This window comes from Colletes gigas, unplaced genomic scaffold (assembly GCF_013123115.1).
Source record: "Colletes gigas isolate AHSC1104 unplaced genomic scaffold, ASM1312311v1 Colletes_gigas_Sc00005, whole genome shotgun sequence".
NCBI classification, from domain to species: Eukaryota; Metazoa; Arthropoda; class Insecta; order Hymenoptera; family Colletidae; genus Colletes; species Colletes gigas.
In genome coordinates, this window is record NW_025106634.1 from 6,607,576 (window position 1) to 6,624,826 (window position 17,251).

The window sequence follows — 17,251 nt, forward strand, 5'->3', positions numbered from 1 at the left end:
ATTAGCGCGGTTAACGCGACCCTTAATCGATCATTAGATAAAAACAGAAATAAATTTAGGAGACGAATCGTCGAGCGAACGGAGGGGAAAGGTTGCACGAAAGTGAAACGAGATTCTAACGAGCAAACGATTCGTCAGCGTAACGAAAGTAAACGTGAGAAACCTGGCAACGAGATGAAAGATCGTCGTTGTTGTTGGGATCGAGGTCTGTCTCCGGCAGAGCGCCAGCTCGAATCGTTAACGCGTAAAAACGTCGGGCTGCGTCTCGCTTCTTGAACCGCTTATTACGAAATACGGATAATGAACAAGTACCCCGGCTCCGTCTCGTTATTAAGACGCCGCATCCAGTCGAAACTAAACGCCCAACGAAACCGCAACGTCTCAAGTGCATGCTACACTTGCCTAATCCCGCCACCGCAAACAACCACCTTATGCGCAGCTCTTTGCAAACTTTTCAAATTTTCTACGCGATAATTACGCGATTCTTTCGTTCGACGACCGCTTGGACGAACTAATTTCGAGATCCTTCTGGTCTCGCTTTGCGAAACGCCCGCTTCGCAAAAAGTTGGGCAAATAGAACGACCGACGAACGGATAACGATCAGCGAACGACGCTAATTGCTAATTAATAAACAGACTGGCAAGCTTCGGACGTTGTTCGTTCCTTCTTGCGGCTAAAATCTATTACACGGCACTGGAATTAATTAGAATATTTTGCAGTTGCGTAACGTATTACCGATGTTGACGAACACTCTGAACAAAAGTGGTCCTAGGATCCATGCGCCGCGTCAGAAGCGACCGCGTACAGCCTTGAAAAATAGTTATTATATTTAACGACCTGCATTCTTTCCGTGAGAAAACTTGTCAGCCGTAGGAGTAAGTTGCCGCCGCTGTATGTAATTTATTCAAAAGAAAGGAATGGGAAACAGTGTCGAAAGCATTCTAAAAGTCTGCGCAGATCGTATCTGGTAAACCAGCTTCCATGAAATGTGCAACATGATCCTGATACGAAACGGAATTGGTTGTTAACGATCGACTCGGTGCAAGTTCGCGTTGCACGTTTGCAATAATTATTCGATCGTAAAGCTCGGCCATAGCGTTACGCGGGGAAATAGATACGTGAATTCCTCTTGTCTGAACATTCTTTTTTACGGGGCACGGTATTGTTCGCATCCTCGGGTTCGAAGCCCAACAAATTCTGCCTCGAACGGAAACGAAAGTTGCGTCGGCGTTGCAAAAAGTTTCCCCGGTGGATTCCGGCGGGGCGCGTACAAAAGAGAGCCGCATTTACGCGCACGCGGGGGGATAAGTAAATCCTGCAAAGGAACCGTTGAAAAGCGAAAATTGTCAGACAACTTTTTTCCCCTCTCTATTGAATCGCGAGGCGGATAGGGGGAAAAAAAAGGATTGGAAGAGAATTAAACCTATGCAGTACCCGCGTTTGGCGGCTAATGGAATTGAAGCGAGACAGATCTCGAATTATCGGCTTCTATTTACCGTGGCGACAGAAATATCTCGGTCGAATCTTTTAATCGGCCTTCCAGCACCGTGGTCTATTGTACTCGTCCTCGTCACCGGCGATCCTCGGAATCCGCTTGCTCCATTCTAATTTAATCGCAATCTCATTTGTGCAACGCACACCTCTTCTTTTAATCTCGATCTCCGCGATTTTCATTCGCTTTTCTCACACCCGTCGTGCCCGCGTTTACTATGATTAAACAAATTTCTAAATAAAAGCTTGCATCTGGAGCATTCCCATGCACCCCGATTGCCATAAACGCCGCGTCGTTTATTTTCGACAACCTCTGACTTCGTTCGAAAATAAGAAATTGATTGGATCGCGTGACCCGGGCGTTTGCGTTTATAATTTAAACAATGGAAAATTGAATTTCTACCCGAGCGGCGCGCGAAAGTTAACAAGACTCTAATAATGGCGAACATCTGATCCGTCCGTTAAAGATCTCAAGACTGAAAATTAACGCGTTAGTCATGTGTAATATTTCAGCATAGTTATGATCTAAGTAGGACGTTCTATTATGTATTTTATACGATGCAAATCTTAGAAATTTATGTTGGACTCTCTCCAACGTTACTTCATACTTTGAATATACAGGAAACCGAGTAATGGAAACTTACTCTAAACGAGGTCTAAACCAGCGTTTCGTACACTAGCTGAATATTATGAATACCCTTAAAATCGGATGAACAACACAGACGCTTCGAGGTGGACTTTGTAGAAACGGCAAGAAAAGGCTTGCAACACCGTGCGAAAACAATTTGCTCCTTTCACAACATGTGCAAAGTTCGGTTTTTGCGATTCGAGAGGGGTGATTCCGATCTCGGCGATCAGAAGCATTCGTGTCGGCCTCGAGAGCGTAAAAACGCGACGATCCAACAGCTGCCAGGCTAACTCGCGGCATAAAACCGATAAGAAACTTGCGTAGCTGCTGGGAATAACCCAAGTTTCCAATCAATTACATGAAATCGGTAAAATTCAAAAAGAGGGAAAGTCGGTTTCACGCGAACGTGGTATTCGCGCGGTCAAACTGCGCGAGACAATGCCACACTTGACTGGGATTTTTGCCCCACCCGGTGTATTCCTAGACACAGCGCCTTCCGACTACCAATCGTTCCGATCGACGCAACTTGTTTGACAAATAGTTTAGAAATTTCGACGAAACAGGGAAAGGGTTCGTTGACCTTGTCGCGCGCGAAGACCAATTTTTCCATCGATCTGCCGTATTAACGTTCGATCGAGCCATCTCACATGTTCGTGCCATTCGAAGTAACGTAGATACAATCGATGAACGTTTGAAAAAGATGGGGGTGCTGTCGAAACTCGTAGAACGTGTTCCAGCATGATACGAAAATATGTATATCTTTGTTCGCATCCTATAAAAACGATTCGTTCGGTAACCGAGAATGGGAAATAGATTTTCTACGACGATCTTCGGTGAAAACGTTTCTGGACTGATAAGGAAGAACCACCGTAACGATGCCTCGAACCAAATTTATGTCCTCGTAAAGCTCCTTTGCATGTTCGATAGAACTAGCCATTTTGTATTTCGAATTACCCACCGAATGGAACTTCTATATTGAGGGTTTTCGTCATAAAGATCACGCTATCTGATGAGAAAACACTCTGTGTACTGTGGTCAATTAGAATCTGAGAAAAGCGACGAACGAGGGACAAGTATAGCTCGATCCTCTATCGTTCGTTGATCTACACCCATATAATAATGATAGACGTTTACGCAACGCGTAAACTTTCTACGGAATTTCGTCCCGGCGATTCGACTCCCACAATTTCGTTTCTATACCCGGACACATCGTTTAACGAACTTGCGCGATCCTAATTAAATTGGAATCTGATTCGTACAAGTCGGTCGACCCCATTCCATGTTTTTTTCCCCCACGTGCTTTGTATTTTAATGAATCCGACGCGCCAACGAGGAACACCTTCCACGCGTACAACACGCAGGTGACTGGACGCGTACGCCTATGACCACTCGGAAACCCAATGGCGCGTCCAGGAGGGGCACAACGGTGCAATTTATCTCCCCACCTCACCCCCCGTGCTGCAAATATCCTCTTTTAAACCGTTAAAATTTGTTTGCGCGGCAAGAGGAAAACAAACGCGAACGTTTCCTGCACGGGATTTACCAGCAGAGCGGCGTATTTGGATTCACAGTTTATTCAGGATGAATAAAAAATTGCGCCGGAGGATGGGGAACGAATAAGCTCGATATCACAGCGAAATTAATGAACTTTTATACGTTAAACCCTTGATAATAACGAGAAGCAAAAGCTTTAGATAGATATTAATCGGAAGGTCTTGGCTCGAAGTCGTCCGTTTTCACGGTCCCAGGCCTCCCCGCTTCCGGTCCGGAAGTTGTCGATCATTCGTCCGTTCGAACTATGTCAAGGTGAATACATCGACGTAGTCCTTTCTTCCACCATGCCTGACCTTGTATGCTCTCACGCGATTAATCGAACTGGAATTACCGTATTTCGAGTAATCGGAAGCGTAGCAGTTTGGAATGCAACGGCCGTGTCACGTGATTTCCGATCGAATCCGGCGTAGATCCGATCCTGCGAGCCGAGTAGGCGAATAATGCGACGTGTATCGCAGCGACTTTCACCTTTCACCTCGGACGAGCACGATTCCTCGGTTGACTTCTCGAACTTTTGCCCGGGGGACGCGCGTTGGGAGAAGACGAAGAAGAAGAGGCGACCCGGGTACGAATCACGTTTACCATAGCCCCCCCGTCACGATTCGGTTTCACCGGCGAACCACCGCCGCCGATAACACCGGATCGAACCGATGGAAAGCATATCCGGAGATCTAGCCGGGATATATTCTCTGCTCGTAAGTTCACCTTGGTCGAAAGCGACAGTGCTACGAGTTTCCCCGGCGAAGACGAACGCTGACTCCTCTTCTCCTTCCGAAACGTTTGCCGCGTTACTTTCTACCCGGACAATTTACCCAACGGAGAAAACCGCGCGTCGAGTCCGTGAATACTTACAAGTTCGAACGGTTTTCGATCTACGAGGACTGGGATCGTTCTAAACGCCTGTCCACGCGACACGAGATTAATGAAATTTTCGAAACGAACGTCGGAGTCGAAGCGTCAGCCGCCATGTTGCTCGCGAGGCGTCGGGGAACCGTGTTTCCCGCGTGATCGATCGAGCGCGCGAAAGAAAACGGAAACTATTAACGCCTTTTGTACTTTATCGCCGACGATCGCGACGTCGGATTTACGAGCCGACTTTTAAAACGGTTCACGCGCGTAACCGTGGAATCGTAAAACAAAGTTAGAGTTCGCGGCCCGGTGCGTCTTAACTTTTCGCGCCCGGCGCAAACAACTAGCACGCCAACGAATTTACTTGCTTTACCTGGCCCGGTAAATTCCCTCTTGCGGAATAAGCACAAAGGCGAACGGGGAAATTGACTTTTCGCGGGGAGGAAATATGGCTGTACCTACGCTTTTCTATTTATCGATCTTTCTGGATGCTTTGAAAGTCGAACTAAATTAGTTTCTCGTTGTCTATCGACGTTCCCTGCTGAATCGAAACATAGTGCATAGGTTAATGCGGCTTTGAACAGTCGAAAAAAAGGATACCTTGAATCTCTCGCACGCCCAAGGCTGCGAACAATCCGCCCTCGTATGCAAAAACAATAGATAGCTCACTTTCAACGCGAGAGACTAATTAAGAGGCAGCCATCGTCACGCCTGCGTAATTTTACCGTTTTGCGGAATACTCGAGGAATCCCGAAACATTTGTCGATAATCGACAGGGATATTAACTCGAACTAACTATCAAATTATCCCCGTACGAGGGTTAAAGCGTCAAGAGGCGGAACTCGCGTTTCGTCAGAATTTCGACATAAAGCTTAACGGAGTCGGCGAAGCACAGTCGCCAAACAGTTTTCTGGTCGCGGGAAAGGCCGTTTCCAGCATTGTTTCGTTATTCTCACGTGCATCAGAACGTTTCGTCAGATCAGATTAAGAGTCTGGTCTCTCCGATTCCTCTTGTAATTCGGGATCGCAGTCGAAACACGGAGCCGGCTCGATTCGCGGCTAATTAACATCGTGTCGTCGACTTTTCGGGGGACGCCTCCTCGAAGAGAAATGAAGATCGTCCGAACGCGGATGCGGAGAGTCGACGGAAAAATCGTCCAGTCGAAGATATTCCCTGCTATAACTCATCGTCGAGTGTCAGGAGCTCCGATCGCGTTTTATAATGACGATCGCTTTCTACTTTCGAGGATCGAAGGAGGTCGAAGGATCGCGACGAGCTCGAAAACTTGGTTTAAATCCTCCCGGCAACCGGTGTCCATGACACCTAATCTCCTAGACGCGTAATTTGGTTGTATTCGATAAAGATAAACGGTGATCTAATCATGGAAGAGTTGCTCTCGCTTCGTGACGTAATTACGATTATTAACGCGTTGAGTATAGGGATTGGGTGTTACGGGGGAAGATGTGAACGAAATGAAATTGCAGGTAGAGGATGAAGAGGACCCTGACGTTCCTGGTGGTAGCTGCGGTGGGCGCAGCCGTGGGCCAAGAGTACGGAGGAGGTCATGCCCTGTTCGTCAGAACGTCGCCTGCAGACGGTAAGAACGTCATGGAACGACTCCTCGAGTCTATCCCGGCCATGATTGATCGGGAGAAAAGAGAGCGATAACGTACGTTAACGAGAAGTGAGTTTGATCAAAGCAATCGTTTAAAATCCATTAGCGCACTCGAGAGTCCAGCGAGCTGCTCCAACGTCGCCCGCAGACGTGATGGCGCAAAATATCCTAGAGTGGATTCAGGGGATCTACCGTCAGGGCGCACGTAAAAGTACGTTCTCCAAGAGGGCCATCTCTCCTATCGAGTTACCCTTTAAACAAGGAATTTCCCTAAGCAACATGCTCGCCGCTATAGTTTTTTTTACCTTTGGTAACTCTCGTTCGACCTCTTCAGGATCCATTTATCGCAAATTAAATCTGGTAACGCGATCGTCCGAACGGCTACGTGATATTCTACGGTAGCTCAACGCGTTTAATATTACATTGCGATAGGAACAGACCCTGAAGAGGTTAAAGCTCCCTTACGAGGCGATCGGAGGACAGCACCCTGATTTGCAGACGAGTCAGTGGCCCATGGATACTCCCACGAATAACAAAACTGTTTCGACCAGTAACGGTCATAATGCAATTAACCGTAGTTTCGTATGGTTACACGCCATTGCACGCTTGCCAGCAACCTCACTCTATCGGTAGATAATCCACAAGGCAACGCTAATCTAAACCTTAACGGTGGTTCCTACACTCGTCTACATCCTCTTCTAGTTAGCAACACTTCTAATCGACGCGTAAAAGTTTAATCTCGGTCGAGTTACACTCTGTGCAACGTGGTACATTATCAAAACGGTGAATCGTTACCTGGGAACCGAATCTGTTCTTGCAGCCCGTCAGCAGTCGGATCCTCCAGGATACCTGCCACCGTACAGCACGCAAAGGCCGCCAGAGAGACCCAGACCTTTCCAGCCACCCTCGACCGGCCAACAACCGGGCTACTCGTCGCCCACGCAAAACGAGGTGACCAATTACCAGAGGCCGCAGACTGGTTTCCCTTCGCCGAACGCTGGCTACCCGTCCGGTCAGCCAGCCACCGTTCAAAATCCACCCTTCTCCACACAAAGGCCGACGTATCTTCCGCCAAACAGTCAGTCGCCTTACGGACCTTCGTCCACCTCGTACAATCCCCGGCCAGCGTCCTCGCCGTCCTACTCGAACGCCGGTTCCTCTGCCTTCCCGCCGTTCGGCTCCACCAGGAGCTCGACGACCTATTTGCCACCCTCGGTGACCAGCCCCCGACCACCTTCCTCGAACACCCCTCAGAATCCTCAGCCGGGCGGAGTGTCCACCAGCTACGGTTACTCAACCTCGACGTATGGAAACGCGAACACCGGTGGATACTCGTCCAGCCCCAGCGGATTCTCCAGCACCTACGGATACTCGACTCAAAGGCCATCTTATGCTCCGTCCGCGGACGGAAGCGCCAGCACCGGTTATCCGGCTCCCAGTGGATTCACCACTTACGGATACCCGACGGAGAGTCCTCGCCCTTCGTTCCCGACCCCCGCGCCTGGGGTGAATTCTTACGACCAGGGCGCCGCGGCTGGCTATCCTTCGTCACCGGGATATCCGTCTTCGACTCCCGGTGGGGCGTTTCCGCCTCAAGAGACCGGTGGTGGATCCGGTGGTCCCGTCACCGTGAAACCTACGTCCGGCGAAGGTACGTGAAAAATGGTCGCGTCTCGGCATTCTCGGTGCTTACTTTGGTATTCATTTACTGTAGGCAGCAGCGGGACCGGAACGACCACGGGGACGGGCCCAGCCGAGGACGACGACGACTCGAAACACCCTCCGCACATTCATTCCCTGGACGTCGAGTGCAGCAAAACCATGATGACCATCAACATCGAGTTCAACCGCGCTTTCGACGGGGTCATTTACTCCAAGGTAAACGAGCGCGAGGAATGTGGCGGGGATTATGTCGAAACGGCAATAATCGATCGATGCGTTTACAGGGATATTTCATGACTCCGGAATGCAGATACGTGGAACAAAACTCCGGGCAGACGAAATACTCGTTCACGGTGAGCCTGGATTCCTGCGGTACCCAGTTCATTAACGATTTCGCCGGCGAGGCTGGCCAGGCGTACCTGGAGAACGTACTGGTGTTGCAGGTAATTGCCTATAAACGATCAAACGACTCGACGCGTTTGCGTAATGGATTTTTTTTTTGTGTAGAACGAACCAGGCATTCAAGAAGTCTGGGACACGGTGAGAAGGGTCCGTTGCCTCTGGGAGGGGAACATCAACAAAGCGTTGTCGGTGAACTTCTCCGTGGACATGCTGACGCAAGAGATAGTCACTTTCAGCGGCGACACCGCGGTCGCCAAGCTGGACATCCAGGTTGGAAGGGGTCCGTTCGCGCCCACGGCCGATGGCCTGGTGAAAATCGGTGAAACTATGACTCTGGTCGTCACCGTCGAAGGAGATCCCGCTTTCGATCTTCAGGTATGTCCGCGCGTATGAAACGTTGATTTATCGGTTACTAATTATGCAACGAATCTTAAAGGTACGCGATTGCGTGGCTCGCGACGAGTCATCCGCCAACACGATACAACTGACGGACGAAAGGGGTTGCATATTGAAACCGAAACTGTTCGGAGCGTTCCAGAAAACAAACGACACCGGAAACACGGGAGCTTCGATTATCGCCTACGCGTTCTTCCAAGCTTTCAAGTTCCCCGACGTGATGGATCTGTTCATCGAGTGCAACGTCGAGTTGTGCAAAACTGACTGCGAACCGTGTCCAGAATCGAACCAGGTAAACGCTTCCTTTTTAATTTTTAAGGGGTCTGGTACCTCTAGCGGTATGGAAAACGAGGCATTTTTTTAAGCAACACTGAAGATAAAGTAAGCATTCAATTATCCTGAAACTTTGCACTGTATTTAGGTATAACAAATGTTGAAAAAAACCCTTGGCAATGTTTAAAAAATTTTTGTAATTAAGCCTACGCAGCGCCATGTTCACGAGCCACTTCTTGTTTTGATGCCCAGCTGGTGTGCAGGATTGTGGTAAAATGGTTGTTATGTACAAGAAAAACCGAAATATTCCATTAACTATGATAAATGTCCTAGGCATTGACGATGAGACATTTCAATTTATATAAAAATGAACAATGTGGCAAATATTTGAAACTTAAAATCGAATTTTAACACAAAAACGAGTTCTTATTACGAATATTTTGCAGAATTATTTGACAATTTTGAAAAAAACTTTTCAAAGCAATTTTCAAAGCAATTGATTAATTAGAACTGGAGTAATGCTGCACATCGTTTTGTAAAACATAGTTCCGAGGAAAATGCATTTAACGCGCTACAGGACGCAGATACACGTCATCGTTTCGGGCTCTAAATTTTCAGCAAAAACATTGTTCCGACACTGAAACCTTTCGCATAATGTTTTTAAGGCTTGAAACTATTATTTAAGCCAAAAAAAAAAAAATCGAATTTTTCAATATTCTAGAGTAACCAGACCCCTTAAGTATAATTACCTGTCGTATCGAAGACGTTGAGTGTATTCGGAGGAAACAAGAGATCAAAGACATTTTATTCATTGATAATTTGTACTTTCCGTAATTCTTGTTTAGATGCTTTCGTTGAGCAGAATCGAAATAGTAGAAAAGATAAATTTAAAACACTGAACGAAACGTAATGTCGCGTAAAAACTGTAAAATTGTTGAAAAATCAGAGAATGGGTTCGGAGAGCATCGATCGTAATGATACTGACAATAGTTGAGATTAAAAGAATTGGCGCGCTCGCCGTAATTATATACTTTGTAAGAATTTGCAGAAACGCTGTTTAAAAAGAACACATTTTTTTTAGCAAATCGAACCAGGTAAACGCTTCCTTTTTAATTTTTAAGTATAATTACCTGTCGTATCGAAGACGTTGAGTGTATTCGGAGGAAACAAGAGATCAAAGACATTTTATTCATTGATAATTTGTACTTTCCGTAATTCTTGTTTAGATGCTTTCGTTGAGCAGAATGGAAATAGTAGAAAAGATAAATTTAAAACACTGAACGAAACGTAATGTCGCGTAAAAACTGTAAAATTGTTGAAAAATCAGAGAATGGGTTCGGAGAGCATCGATCGTAATGACACTGACAATAGTTGAGATTAAAAGAATTGGTGCGCCGTAATTATACTTTGTAAGAATTTGCAGAAACGCTGTTTAAAAAGAAAACATTTTTTTAGCAAATCGAACCAGGTAAACGCTTCCTTTTTAATTTTTAAGTATAATTACCTGTCGTATCGAAGACGTTGAGTGTATTCGGAGGAAACAAGAGATCAAAGACATTTTATTCATTGATAATTTGTACTTTCCGTAATTCTTGTTTAGATGCTTTCGTTGAGCAGAATGGAAATAGTAGAAAAGATAAATTTAAAACACTGAACGAAACGTAATGTCGCGTAAAAACTGTAAAATTGTTGAAAAATCAGAGAATGGGTTCGGAGAGCATCGATCGTAATGATACTGACAATAGTTGAGATTAAAAGAATTGGCGCGCTCGCCGTAATTATATACTTTGTAAGAATTTGCAGAATCGCTGTTTAAAAAGAACACATTTTTTTAGCAAATTGAACCGGGTAGACGGCGTCGTTCGATAAATTACACGCCATCGAATACTTCAGCGGTGCTGCTGTCGGACCCGATACGCGTGGCGCGTGGCTTCAGGGTGATCATGGAAGACGATTTAAGCGAAGCCAGCAACCAAATATTGGAGCACCTTGCGCAAACTACCACCGAGGAGGTTCTAAGAACCACAACAGACATTTGCATGACTAACGCCGGTTTTTACACGGCCAGCTCGTTAATGTTGAGCACAGTCGTCCTGACGACGATCACCGCCGTCGTGCTTTACCTTAAATTGCAACGAGTTTACAGATCAAAGTGTTTGAACTCGTAGAAAATTGATTTCGTTCCCGTTCTCGATCGAGCTTGCAACCAACGAACGCCAGGGTGGCAATCGACCATCTTTACAGTTACTATTCCTTAATTAAAGTCGACGAAATGGGATATAATATTTTCGAGAGCGTGTTAAATAATAACCTGGCTCAAAACTTTATATTTACAAATCGATAACTGTAGGAAACTGATCGTACAAGCCTGATGAAAGGTTACTTAATTGCCAAGATAATAACTGGCTGCGCAAACCACCCTAAAATTTTTGTCGAACGTCAGTGTACTCTATTTGTTAAATATTTAATTGTCTATAGGTGGTTTTTGATTATTTACATCGTTGAAAATATTAACGAGTCGATCAGCGTTATTTGCTACCCTCGCGACACATTTCTTGCACGTTTGCATAACTTGGATCGCAAGTATGATAATAGTTACTCGACTGTACAGCCATATATCACATATCGACCTACGATATATCGAATCGACGTGATTGGCAACTGTGAGAAAAGTTGCTTTTCACGTAATTGCGTACCGAATACGACGAAATTCGAATTTTTCGAACTTGATGTAACGATAGATAGAATTTAGACGTTTCCTTTAGGTTGATAATAAATAAATTATGGTGTTTCTTAAAACGTTACGTGTTGCTATCGTTTGTACGCGACTTTATGATAACCTATACGGTTCGGTGGTGACTTTCGTAGGAAATAGAACGTCATTGTAAATACGATTAGTAGTGGAACGACGAAAACATAAAAAATATATTTTCTACTGCATTATTTCATAAAGAGAAGTAGATTAAATTGTTAGGAGTTCTGCCACACGAGTGAAAGAATACGAGATGGTATTGTAGCGTGACTAGTAAAAGTACATACAAATTAAATGTAACAAGAAATAATTTCTTTACTTTATACACATAATCGTCTCTTTTAATTTCTCCTGTTAACAGATCGCAACATAAACGCATCAAGTGATATTCTAACGCTTGTACGCACGCCGGTCGCATAAATATCTTTTTTACAGGATCAAGCATTAAATGTTAGGGCTATGTTCCACGTATATCGAGTTTTAAACTTTTTCTTACCAATGTAATTATCGAACACAGACTATTTAAACAACATCGACAAAAACACTAAATAAGTACTTGTCTGCCATTGAAATTTCAGTATTTTTGATAAGGAAAAATATATACTCGTTACATATATATATATATATATATATATATACATATTATGGTTACTTAATCTTTTTAAAACGTAAAATGTACAAATGCTCTCCTCGAATTTTCCTTTCCATTACTATCTCGCCTACCATGTTTAAATCCTTAAAAATACGCAGAATATATTCTGGATCGTTCTCTTTAATGACCAGTAGATAAAATGTTCCCGTGTCCGATAGAATAGTGGGAATCCTCGAGAACACGCGCTCCATAACCTTTCTACCATTTGTACCACCCGCCCAGGTCTTGAACAAAAACTTTGCATCTAGTATTTCTTCGTCGCTCGTCACTACGTACGGTGGATTAAATACCACTATATCGAAAACACAATTATTACGTATACAACCCAATAAATCCATCTGTACAACATCTACGTCTACCGAATTGAGCATAGCAGTTCCCCGCGTGACTTTACATGCATCGCGATCGATGTCGATCGCAAGATGATAAGATTGACAGTGATCGCTCAATGCCATCGCCAGAGCAGCGATTACAACACCGGATCCGCTACCTATCTCTAAACACATCACAGGTTTTGCAGCTTTCAAAACCTTCAAATCGGCTTCTAAGGCATCTATTAAAAGGAAGGAATCCTCCGAAGGTTCATAAACTTTTTCCAAATCTCTGGCCGATAAATTAATTACCGGAGTATCCATGACGTATTAGCAGGAAATACCAAAGAATTTTTGTACAAAAATTTCTCCGCTAGGTATCTCTAGACTGATACGACTAAGGAAATATGTTACAAGTATCTTACACACGCTGCGACCCTCGCTTATTCTTGTTCTTTAGGCGGCACAGTGTCTTTCTCTGTCTCTGATTGTTCACCTTTCTCTGGAATATTTGTAGAGCTGCCGGACACAGAACTGTAATCCAATAATGCCTTCCTCTTCGCCGTGTTCTTTTCTACTGCTTGATAGATCGTGTTCAATCGCTCCTGCATGGTTTGTAAGATATTACTGACGATGGTGATCTTGTGTTTGGCATTGATCAATTTTTTCACGTAAGAATCGGTCTCCAACGGGCACTGCAATACCTCGTTGCTTCTTTGCAACTCTTCTATCAAAGATTCGATCCGTTGTTTCGTTTCTATTTGACATATCCTACGCAAACAATGACGTAATATTCATAAAAAGTATAGAATTTAAATACGGTAGAAATTTGTTTTATTCTATACATAAACAAACAACATTTCACTTACCTAGTGGCACGAATTCCTTCGTCTAATCGATCCACCGCGGGTTTCAGAAGGCTCATAAGACCTTCCGTCAAGGCATCTCTCGTCGGGTTTTCGCAAAAATCGTCTATCTTGTCATCTATAGATGTATTATCGCTTGCTGTATCCACATCCATGTTTCTACTTCTTTCTAATCTCCGATCATTCCATATTTTCCAGGTAGCACCACTTGTTACGTCGATGTGGCGATCCCAGAAAATGGCACCCAGGACACTTTATAATTATTTATTTACACTTTATAACTTTATATAATGGCCAGTCTTTATTTTATTAATTAATTACAGCTATACAATATGTTCACTGGACATTTCATAAATTCTTTCAACCTATGTTTTATAGCACGTGACTGACAGTCCCCATTGAGGAGTCACCAAAAGAAACGGTGAAAACAATACTTTGCAGACAGTTTGCTTCTCTCGTTCTTCTTATACACATTAACTAGTAATTATATACGTCGACCGATTTGTCAAACTTAATTCAAAAGTTATTTTTACAATAAATAAGGCGCCGATTTGTAAACGACTGCACCGTCATTTGCTACCGGAACGGCCATATTTGACGTCAAATAGTTCGCAGCTGCGACGCTAGATGGCGCTATTTTCGACCTCAGGCCCCCTGGTGCTAAAACGCCCAAGTTTGTCGTGGAATAGTTCCTAATATCAACGCTAGATGGCGCTTATTTACCGACCTGGGGCCCCCTGGTGCTAAAACGCCCAAGTTTGTCGTGGAATAGTTCCTAATATCAACGCTAGATGGCGCTTATTTACCGACCTGGGGCCCCCTGGTGCTAAAACGCCCAAGTTTCTCGTGGAATAGTTCCTAATATCAACGCTAGATGGCGCTTCTAACCGACACTTGCGCCATCTGTTGCTAGAACGCCCAAGTTTGTCGAGGAATAGTTCGTGTCTTCCATGTTAGATGGCGCTGATTAAGTCGACAAACTTGGGCGTTTTAGCACCAGGGGGCCTGAGGTCGGTAATAAGCGCCATCTAGCGTTGAGGATAACGAACTATTCCACGACAAACTTGGGCGTTTTAACACCAGAGGGTTTCAGGTTGTGGGGTCGAGACTTATGGTCTCGTCCGCACAAGAGTAGAGGGGAGCAGTTTCCCGTCAAGTGCGAATCCGCCGTAAGGCTGCGCGCGCAGCGCAGCAGGGCGAAAGCGCGTCCTCCCCAAAATGCAAGGACGCCAAACCACTGCTTGGTAAGAACTGCGCGAAGAAGCACCTCAAAAAGATCCAGAGTAAAAACTCCTGCTAAACGAGGACTTGTACGCCTAGCGTGAATAAAGAATACTTGTTATTGTTGTTGTTGTTATATACACGTGTTCAGTCATTTCAAATATTAATATCCGTGGTCGTAGGGGTGGGCCTACGAACGCACGCGCATCAAGTCACCATAATCCCACAAGGTCGAAAATCAGCGCCATCTAGCGGCGCAAAAAGCGAACTATTTGACGTCAAATATGGACGTTTAGCAACAGAAGGCGTGAATGTCGTCACTGACGTGTCAGTTTAGTATTAGTTTTCATCGGTCTCCATGTGCCACATGCATTTAACTTCCGTTAAACGTTTTCATTCTGTTGGCGGATGAAACTTTGTATCGTTCCGATGCGTCGAGATCAAGAAATATCTAATCGTTCCGTCAGCTAGTATTACTTTTATTCGATTGTACAGTAATATTATGCTTTCCACCAAAAGGTGTTGCCACAAAAATCCACGAACAACGCGAGAATTCACAGTTTCTATTTAGTGTAATACTTCTTCATCGTCAAAATGAAATTGAATTTGAAGAATATTAAGGACAGACTGAAAGATGAAACGCTGGATCTTAGCTTATGCGACCTGAAAGAAGTGCCTGTTCGAGAAATCGTACGTTAAATCTCTTGAATGTTCAATATATAAATTGTTTTATTTAACCTGACTTGTATGATAACAAATATTGGCGATGCAACAAGTAATCATTATGCTCCTCTCATTTTTTTAGGCAGTTGTTAAAAAGGCAGCACATTTGGATTTATCGAATAATCTGTTAGTTTCTTTGCCTGTGAGTTTTTTCGTTCTTTGTTTATAGATTAACAACAATGTCTCTTGATCAATGATTATTTGTTTCAGATTACTTTTGTCAATCTTAAGCAGATAGTTAAGCTAGATCTTAGTAGAAATATGTTAACAGAAATTCCTGAAAATTTTGGGGAATTGAGGCAGTTGAGGTATTTGGATCTCTATGAAAATCAGGTAAAGCAAAATTAATTTACTATATGTAGCATTAAATGCAAATCTTTCAAAGTAGTAACGAATAAAATTATATTACAGATAAGCAGATTACCACTCAGTTTGAGCGAATTAAAGAACTTAAGATGGTTAGATTTAAAGGAGAATCCTTTAACTTCTGCTGTGGCCAGTGTTGCCGGTCCTTGCAGTAATTTAAGCGAATGTCAAGCTTGCGCTCGTAACGTCGTTTCGTATTTATCGCGCGTCAAGCTTACTATAGAAGAAGAAAAATTACGAAGATTAAATGCTGCTAAAAGTAATACTAGAAATGTGAAACACGAATATTTAAACACATATTGCGCTTTGTGCGTGACTAACATTTTTGTTTTTAGCGGAAGCGGAAACGGATACAGCATTGCCGAAAAAGAGCGGAAAAAAGAAAAAGAAAAAACAAGTCGAAAAGGATAACAAACAAAATGCAGATAAAAATGGATCTTGCTCCTTGAGCGAGGAACTACGACTCGATAAAAACGAAGTGGATACTTCGACGTCGGTGCAGAAACAAAAGTACACGAACAAGGAACGCGCGTCGAAAGGTAATACGATACAAATGGATTATGTTCGATGAGCATTCTATCACATTCTCGTCCCGTTAATTGTAAATGGAATTGTAATATGTTTCAGGCAACGCATGTCGGTCCTTCCTGTCTGCGATTCTATGGCTGTTTCTTCTCACCTTAGCATTCACGCTATTAATTGTCATTTCTCCAATGTATTCCGAACAGTTTGGATTCTTCGTAAATTACGTAGAACAGAACACAGGTATACCTTTGAAAGCATTTCAGGAGCAGAGTATCGATACGCTCCAATCCTCCCTACGGATTGGAACTACGTGGACCAGAAGCATTTACGACGATTTATATTACACGTACGAAAAGAATTTTAAAAAGGATGCGGGCGTCCCGGCCAGCGAATAGTTATAAGTATATAAAAACTTAAAAAGTTCTCGGGTTCGTTAATACCGACGTCACGATCAAACTTAACGCAATCGTTTCGTACCATGTAATTCTCATTAAAAAATAAAATTTGTCGATGTTGGAAGTCTAACAGATTTTTAAATTTAATGAACAGAGCTGTGTATGGTGAATGCAGGTGGCGTCTCGCGAGCCAGTTATGGTTCCTTCCCTTACCTTCCTGTTCCGCTCAAGCGCAGAAGAGCTACGCCTACTGTGCAGAGCTGGGACCTAGGACGCAGGCTTGCCAAGCTAGTAGGAAAATCGGTTGACTGGATGTGGGACTCCAGTGGCTCTTGACGGAAGAGGTGCTCGCCACCCCCTGGTGTAGCGCGTGGGTGAATCAATTTACGTTATTTATTTTGCAAAAATTACGATTACAGACCAGTAAGCATTTTCGTGCAATATAAATTTTTATATCGAAATAACTAATCTACTATCTTTGGTTTGTATACATTTGTAAGGAAGGCATCCTTGGTCTGTTTGAATGTGGCGCGTGAGTAGTATGTCGCGATCTCCATACGTGGCGCTAG

General features: G+C 44.0%; 4 protein-coding genes across 4 annotated transcripts; 2 read left to right on the forward strand and 2 right to left on the reverse strand.

The window, feature by feature from the left end:
- The first annotated feature begins 6,014 nt into the window (after positions 1–6,014).
- Positions 6,015–11,582, forward strand: LOC122395009. Its single transcript, XM_043392279.1, has 9 exons — positions 6,015–6,120; positions 6,245–6,349; positions 6,959–7,582; positions 7,649–7,789; positions 7,853–8,016; positions 8,085–8,243; positions 8,308–8,577; positions 8,639–8,890; positions 10,707–11,582. The coding sequence occupies exons 1-9, from the start codon at positions 6,015–6,017 to the stop codon at positions 11,037–11,039; spliced, it is 2,154 nt and encodes a 717-aa protein (XP_043248214.1). The 3' UTR covers positions 11,040–11,582.
- A 304-nt stretch (positions 11,583–11,886) lies between these two features.
- On the reverse strand, positions 11,887–12,910 carry LOC122395010 (methyltransferase N6AMT1). The gene has a single exon (XM_043392281.1). It carries the CDS (start codon positions 12,908–12,910, stop codon positions 12,272–12,274), a length of 639 nt encoding a protein of 212 aa, XP_043248216.1. The 3' UTR covers positions 11,887–12,271.
- A 119-nt stretch (positions 12,911–13,029) lies between these two features.
- On the reverse strand, positions 13,030–14,029 carry LOC122395012 (SNAPIN protein homolog). Its single transcript, XM_043392282.1, has 2 exons — positions 13,456–14,029; positions 13,030–13,357 (listed from the first exon to the last, which is right to left on the reverse strand). Exons 1-2 carry the CDS (start codon positions 13,605–13,607, stop codon positions 13,030–13,032), a joined length of 480 nt encoding a protein of 159 aa, XP_043248217.1. The 5' UTR covers positions 13,608–14,029.
- A 940-nt stretch (positions 14,030–14,969) lies between these two features.
- Positions 14,970–16,832, forward strand: LOC122395155 (leucine-rich repeat-containing protein 59). Its single transcript, XM_043392527.1, has 6 exons — positions 14,970–15,363; positions 15,479–15,538; positions 15,607–15,729; positions 15,808–16,021; positions 16,098–16,301; positions 16,390–16,832. The coding sequence occupies exons 1-6, from the start codon at positions 15,268–15,270 to the stop codon at positions 16,680–16,682; spliced, it is 990 nt and encodes a 329-aa protein (XP_043248462.1). The 5' UTR covers positions 14,970–15,267; the 3' UTR covers positions 16,683–16,832.
- The last annotated feature ends 419 nt before the right edge of the window (positions 16,833–17,251 follow it).

What these genes read in the sequence shown, in the direction of transcription:
- LOC122395012 (XM_043392282.1), bottom strand. Translation starts at nt 13,607, where the DNA reads ATGGATGTGGATACAGCAAGCGATAATACATCTATAGATGACAAGATA. An exon ending in GAAGGAATTCGTGCCACTAG is followed by an intron (nt 13,358 to 13,455) that starts GTAAGTGAAATG and finishes TTGTTTGCGTAG; the next exon opens with GATATGTCAAATAGAAACGA.
- LOC122395009 (XM_043392279.1), top strand. Translation starts at nt 6,015, where the DNA reads ATGAAGAGGACCCTGACGTTCCTGGTGGTAGCTGCGGTGGGCGCAGCC. An exon ending in CCGTCAGGGCGCACGTAAAA is followed by an intron (nt 6,350 to 6,958) that starts GTACGTTCTCCA and finishes CTGTTCTTGCAG; the next exon opens with CCCGTCAGCAGTCGGATCCT. An exon ending in GAAACCTACGTCCGGCGAAG is followed by an intron (nt 7,790 to 7,852) that starts GTACGTGAAAAA and finishes CATTTACTGTAG; the next exon opens with GCAGCAGCGGGACCGGAACG.
- LOC122395010 (XM_043392281.1), bottom strand. Translation starts at nt 12,910, where the DNA reads ATGGATACTCCGGTAATTAATTTATCGGCCAGAGATTTGGAAAAAGTT.
- LOC122395155 (XM_043392527.1), top strand. Translation starts at nt 15,268, where the DNA reads ATGAAATTGAATTTGAAGAATATTAAGGACAGACTGAAAGATGAAACG. An exon ending in ATCTGTTAGTTTCTTTGCCT is followed by an intron (nt 15,539 to 15,606) that starts GTGAGTTTTTTC and finishes TATTTGTTTCAG; the next exon opens with ATTACTTTTGTCAATCTTAA. An exon ending in AAGATTAAATGCTGCTAAAA is followed by an intron (nt 16,022 to 16,097) that starts GTAATACTAGAA and finishes TTTTGTTTTTAG; the next exon opens with CGGAAGCGGAAACGGATACA.